This window comes from Pyxicephalus adspersus, chromosome 4 (genome assembly GCF_032062135.1).
Source record: "Pyxicephalus adspersus chromosome 4, UCB_Pads_2.0, whole genome shotgun sequence".
Taxonomy (NCBI): domain Eukaryota; kingdom Metazoa; phylum Chordata; class Amphibia; order Anura; family Pyxicephalidae; genus Pyxicephalus; species Pyxicephalus adspersus.
This window is the reverse complement of record NC_092861.1, coordinates 12,727,962-12,734,819: the sequence shown is the minus strand read 5'-3', so window position 1 is coordinate 12,734,819 and position 6,858 is coordinate 12,727,962. Positions and strand designations below refer to the sequence as shown.

Genomic DNA, 6,858 nt, shown 5'->3' with positions numbered 1-6,858 from the left:
TGCCCCTACCTGGTACTAGGACACACCTAGAGATGCCCCTACCTGGTGCTAGGACACACCTAGAAATGCCCCTACCTGGTACTGGGACACACCTATAAATACCCCTACCTGGTACTAGGACACACCTAGAGATGCCTCTACCTGGTGCTAGGACACACCTAGAGCTCTGCTACCTGGAACTTTGACACACCTGTGTCTAACCTGTAAATACATAAATACGAACAATTAATCCTTTTGTTATTTGCTCCTTTTTTTATTTTTATTTTTTGCTCCTTTTTTTATTTATTTTTCCTTATATTTACCAATAAAAGGGGGTCCTTATATCTTTTTGAGTAAATAAAAAAAAATACTGCCATAAATATAGTATACTCCTAATTCCCTGCAGTTTTGCCTGTGCTGCAATGTAATCAATTTTCTCTGTACACTACATATCTACAGTTTTCATGTACAGGTAGACATTCTTTAAGTAAAAATATTTAGGTCAAAGTCATTAATACATACTGACACGTACTGTCCATGTTTGTCTCTCGGCTGATTCATAATTCGGGTCTTGATAACATCAGCTGGGGTCCCTAATGTAGCAGCCACCAGACCTGAACATATACTGGGGAAACACATGCCAAAATCATCAAAAGAGAAAAGATAGTTGGCTTGCAGTGAAATACGCTGTTGGTGTTATAACAAACTGCATGTTTTTTAAGAGGACATCTAATGCAAAGAGAAAGGAGAAACACAGGGGCTGCTAAAAGGCAATGACATTTGTCTGGTGCCTCTTGCATTACATTGAGTCCTGGATCCAGAAAAAAATACGGAGAGTAAAGCAAAGATTCTGATCTGTATGCTTGCTTTGGGTCACCATCTCAGAAAGCGTTGAAGCCTGTCAAGATGTTTTTTTTTTTGTTCAGCTGACACCCCTGCCAAAAAGTGTAACAAAATGATCTACCTCTTAACAGTGCAGTAGCTCAGCTTCATCACGAAAACAACCCCAGCCTACTAAGTGTGCAATGAATTATAACAGTCTGATGAAGTTATCCCTTTACTTATTCTGCCCCTCACTGGCTAGATGTTCACCGTCAACAAATGTGAACGCCATGGGCCAATTGGCTGCTGGTGTTTGCCAACCCTATCCTAAAGTGCCACAGCAAAGGGGACTGCAGGCAGCCCAAATGAACTGAGAAAAGTCAAACTTATTCCTTGTTTAATTCATGATTGATATAATAACCTCAGTAGCTCAATGTAAAGTGTATACTGGTCACCAACGTACAAAGTAGAAGGACATCAAAGGGCTGCACGCAATAATTAGCATAGGCAACATTATAGAGGACGGTCAGGAACTGCAGACATACAACCCAATATAACTGCCAGAGACTATGGAGATTCTACACTTCTGGCTGGAGACATGCTGCACAAGACTATAAGGATGGAACATGTTGTCAGAGGACATTAGATATCATGGATGATAATAAATATTATTAGTACACAGTATTTATATAGCCCCAACATATTGCACAGCGCTGTACAAAGTCTATAGTCATATCACTAACTGTGCCTCAAAGGAGCTCACAATCTAATGTCCCCAACATAGTCATATGACATTAACACAGTCTACAGTCAATTTTAGGGAGAAGCCAACTACCCTAACTACATGTTTTTTAAATGTGGGAGGAAACCGGTGTACCTGGAGGAACCTGCACAACTATGGGGAGAACATACAAACTCCATGCAGATAGTGTCCTGGCTGAGATTTGAACCTGGGACCTAGCGCTGCAAAGACCAAAGTTATACTCACCAGTTATAACCACTGAGCCACCGTGCTGCCCTCTACCCCATAACACACCAATCCTTCAACTTTCACTGCAGAGTACTGGGAGGGGGCAAAAGTCACACAAACAAGTAGGCTGCAGGTTGGAAACAGGGTTTGCACTCATAAGTGAGTAGCTTGGTTCAGGGTTTTAATCAGATGAACTTTGCTTTAATGAAAGCTATGCTGAGAAAACCTATAGTGCTCTGCAAATTCTTTCCCTAGATAGGAATTAGGAGATAATTAGTTGCCTTTTTTCTGCCCTTGCAATTACCTGGAAATACTGTGACATATACTATTGTCCTTCAAGTTTGTGTTTCTTAGTAGAAAGTGTTTCACAGTGTCATACGTAGTCAGATCTAAAAAAAAAAAAAAAAAGCAGGTACAAAACAAAAATCACGGTTACAGAGGAGGATGACTAGAACAGCTAAAAACTAGAAGGACCACTGACAATTCCTAGATTCCCCTAAACTTCCCAGTTGTGGTCTCCATTACACATCCATAGATAATGTATAATATTTTGGCTAATATTAAAACAAAAAGTAATACAAGTCAATAGGACCTCAGGGTTTGGCATATTCTAAATGGTAATTGTAAAGTACTGCATTATAGTCATGGTAATTGTAAAGTACTGCAGCACATGGAAAAACAAATGCCACCATAATAGACCAAGTATATCGAACCACTTGGATCAGTACATGATATCTTTCTGCTCTTACCATAGTAGTACCCTCAAACATTAAAGTGTCCATTTATAAAGCAGAGAATCAGACATTCTACTGAAACACGTGTACCTGGAAAATTGTCCACCATGTTTTAGATTCACTCCTTTATAAATAGACCCCTGAGTGAACACCTGACAACTTATCCATTTAAACTATTGCTTACTATGCTCATATTTAAGACCTGGGGGAAAACTTTATACATTATTCTGTACAACAAAAATGATACACCATGCATGAACCATCCAGAAAAAAATGACAAGTTCTTTTTAACTCAAGTTGAGAAAAAATAAAAATCTGCATGCAAAGCAATGGTGTAAAGATGGTGTTGCAGTCAGTACATTTTTTATTATGCCAACTCCAGATGCACAATAAATGCCCAGGAATGCTCATTTGTCCCACCGCCCATGCCAAATCTTTACTACGATGGCTGAAAAATCTTCAGCTTCCATTTCCAGTGGCATCAGATGCCTGGTCTCCCGCTGCATGCTATAGTTCCATCTACTAATTTCTTTGTCACTACTATGTCCTGTAGAGACACACAAGAGAGTGCAAGCATGGTGTGCAGTGGGGAACCAAGCATCTGACAATCAGAATTGTCAGGTCCAGCGATTCTTTAGTAAGTTTTGCTCTAAAAGAGAGCCTGGAGTTGTAGTGTAGAACTAAAGGCACAATTTTATTCTTCTTTAGTTTTGGATAGGCATGTATTTCGGTCTGTCTCCACCATTCACAGCTCCCGGGGATAGAAATGAAGTAGGGATTGGGTTTTCCTGAGCTCCACTTAGGCTTCAGTGTTTTTAACCCGCTGATATTTCCAGCCCTGCTAATAATGTAGATGAAATTATTAATATTGTGTCAAATCACTTTTTTAAAATCTATATCTGTACATACAGAAAGTAGTCATTTCAATAAACATTTATTTACCTCCCATATTTACCAGTGCAGCTCTCTGAACATTTGGCACCCAGCCTGCCCACAAGCCACGGATCCCCCCTTTGGATATAATGGTCACAAATGCATGATAAACACCGCGGACTCTGTGGATAACAGAACACAAACAAGTCACAAGGAGAACAACTACTTTCAATGGTACAATTCACTTCTGGATCACAATTTTTCTGTAAAATAATATCTTCTGAGGTTAGTTTTTAACTTTCTTCTTGCTAGTTTTGGGCCCAGTCCCCATATTCCCAATCTTAGCTTCATAGAAATAACTACTGCCTCAAAAACTTTATTCACTTCAATATGTTGACTAAAATTACTTTTTTTAACCTCCTCGCTCCAGCTTAGTTCCCACAAACACATTTCATAGTCATAAACGATACACTTAAAACATATAATGTGTAAACTAATATAACATGTAAATCACAGGGGCCAAGTTATAAAAAAAATAGAGAACAAGGCAATATCATACTTCATGTATGGGGAAGCGACACTCAAATGATATCATAGGGCTTAGATATCTCCTCATAGATCTTTCCAAATGGTCTCATCACCACCCCACATGGCCTGAAATGTGGGAATGAAGTGGGTAATTTATATTACATGATCCTGAGTTGCCCAAAAATTTAGCATTTTTGGAAGATGGTAGCACCCTACACACTCTAGAACTTAGTAAACTATTTTGTGTTAACACCCACAAGGGCAGCGTTTGGCACGGGGCACGGGTTGGCAGCAAACTCCTCTCCATTATCTCGCTAGTAGCAAAAAAGACCATCCTACACAAATGGATAAGTCCAGAACCACCTACACTCAGTCTATTTAAAGAAAAACTAGGATTTATATTCCAACTGGACTGGCTGGAAGATTCATTGAATAAAGAAATACAGGTTACTAAATTCTTGGAGATATGGGAATCGTACATTGCCTATAGATACCATGCCCCTGGGTGCTGGGAATAAACAAACTCTCGGGCACAAAAGTTGCATCATTTCAGGCTGGCCAATCAGGATAGCTGAAGATCCAGGACCTGAAGGAGGAACAGGTAAAGCTGGCAGGGCCTGCGACAGAGCGAGGGCAGCAGAATTGAATTTAAATGTGATCAAGCAGGTAAGTTTATTTCACTGCAGAGACATCCCCTTTCCTTCTGCAATGAAGAAGCCACCTACTCTCAATTTTTTATTGATTAGGTTTAGTTTCCCTTTAAATAACATTTCTGTAGACATCATTGGGAGGCTTTATAGCATTTAGACAGAGCAGAGCAGAAAATTTTAAAACAAAGTATGCCTTGCCCTTGCTTTAACCTGTGGATTGCCATAACATGCAAGACAAATCTATGGCAGTCAAGGGGTTAAAGGAAAAAAGGGAAATACAGAGACTGCTATTACTGAACTCTGATCCCAAGGCTGACTTTGACTTCTATTTTAACACAGTGACTTCTTACTCATTTTAAGGGGTTGTTTATTCTCCATAATACTTGACATTGTTAGATTACTAGTACCATCCAATGAGTAAAAGCTTTCCATTATGCCTTTAAACAAACTTAATGATATCTGCTGGTAATCTGATAATGTTGGTCTCCAAAGACACAATAAAAAGGAAAACATGATCCAACAGAAATATGTTGGCCAGCTTTGCTGAGTTCATTCTGAAAATGCATGATGCTTGGCTGCCCCGGGCTTCAGTACTTAGTAACCTGGAACAAGTATGCAGCCAAAGAAAGTCCGAAGGGTGCCAGATGATTGTCGCTGCAAATGATCTTTCGAGATGGATTCAGCATTGTACACACAGCACCATTCTGTTCAATGTAATTTGGCAGAGGAAGATGACGGAGCAGCACCCTGTTGTCCTCTCTTCCACAGAGGTTGTTCCCGATCAGTCGTTCGTCAATCTGCTGTACACACGTTAAATTTCCCCCCGACCATATAGGTGTTCACAAAGCTTAAAACAGAACCCCCTCCCTCCAACCCAAATTCCATCGGCCCTCTCTTTCCCACCCTCTAAGCCCACTTTTATTCTACTTTCCCTCGTATGTTTCCACACTTTTCTCCTTTAAGATAAAATCTCCACTTTTCTTCCTACTCCCTCACCTTAGCAGCCAACCAAAACCTTTAGGAGTAATTGTAGGAAGTCTAGGTACATAATAACTATCCACCAAAAAGTGAAAGTACCTTCTTTTTAAATACTCCTAGTCCTTTTTACTTGTGTGAACCCCTAAACTGTCTGTATTTCACACACACAATGGTATATATTCAGCACCTTCAGTATATATGTTGTAAATTAGGTTTTCTTTAATCTGTTCCAGACTTTAGTTAGCCACGCTGACCTTGGAGGTTTTCCTTCAAGTCTTCTCTTTCCTTCCATCTGCATCTGTACCTTCACCAGGTCTGTAGGACTTGCAAAAAACTGACCAATAGCTCCAGCCGTCATTCCTCCCAAAACAGCCTTCCTGAGAGAAAAAGAGGGGACATTAATCACTTCATTTCTCACCCCCTATGGGCCAAAGCAATTTTTACATTTTAATCTGGGCCATTTTATTGGGCAGTAACTTTGCCAAATAAATGCATTGTGGAGGACAAATTAGGCTTTTTTTCAGTAATAATGTCTAGCAAAAAAAAAAAAGTTGGTTATATCCACAAAGTAAAGTTGATCTTAGTGGTCCAAACTTTAAACTAAATTTTGAACAAAAATAGTATACAGGAAGTACTCTGGCAGGGGTATGTTTACTGTTCCAGGAAAAAAAGCAGCCTAACATCTGGAGCGAGGAAGCCGAACTGCTCATCCCCATGGCTGACTCCAAGGCCCTGATTTATTAAAGCTCTCCAAGGCTGGAGAGAATACACTTTCATAAGTGAAGCTGGGTAATCCAGCAAACCCAGAATGGGATATCCTAAAAGTTTCTATTTCAGGTTTGCTGGATCACACAGCTTCACTTTTGAAAGTGTATTCTCTCCAGCCTTGGAGAACTTTAATAAATCAGGGCCCAAGTATGAATAACTGGGCCCCAGCCTCCACACTAAACATCCATATGACCCTATCGTAGCACTCACACTAAGCATGCTTGGGACCCCAGCCCTTACATTAACCATTCCTATGAACCCTGTGGCCCAACCTTCACAGTAGGCCTCCCTGAGCTCCAAGCCTTCTCATTACTCTTCCCTATAAACCCAGTTCTCATACCAACTCTCCATGTAAATCCAACCCTCACACTAAACACCAATATGAGCCTAGCACTCAGCACCAATTCTTCCTGTAAGTGTAACCTTCACACTAAGCCTCCCTGGGACCTGAGCCCTTACATTACCCTTCTATACAACCCCAGCCCTTACAATACCCTTCTATACAACCCCAGCCCTTATAATACCCTTCTATACAACCCCAGCCCTTACAATACCC

The 6,858-nt window shown here is 40.3% G+C and overlaps 1 protein-coding gene across 2 annotated transcripts in view; it reads right to left on the bottom strand.

The window, feature by feature from the left end:
* Positions 1–6,858, bottom strand: part of SLC25A27 (solute carrier family 25 member 27) — a 21,058-nt gene that overhangs the window by 5,666 nt on the left and 8,534 nt on the right. Inside the window, exons 4-7 of one of the 2 annotated variants that reach the window (XR_011920536.1) lie at positions 5,789–5,911; positions 3,448–3,560; positions 2,076–2,160; positions 502–604 (exon numbers count right to left, since the gene is read on the bottom strand). Coding sequence is in view for 1 of the 2 variants with exons in the window: in XM_072410357.1 (XP_072266458.1) it covers positions 512–604; positions 2,076–2,160; positions 3,448–3,560; positions 5,789–5,911 (414 nt within the window). In the remaining variant the exon portion in view is untranslated. The remainder of the gene's footprint in view (positions 1–501; positions 605–2,075; positions 2,161–3,447; positions 3,561–5,788; positions 5,912–6,858) is intronic. The other variant, XM_072410357.1, reaches the window with a different exon arrangement.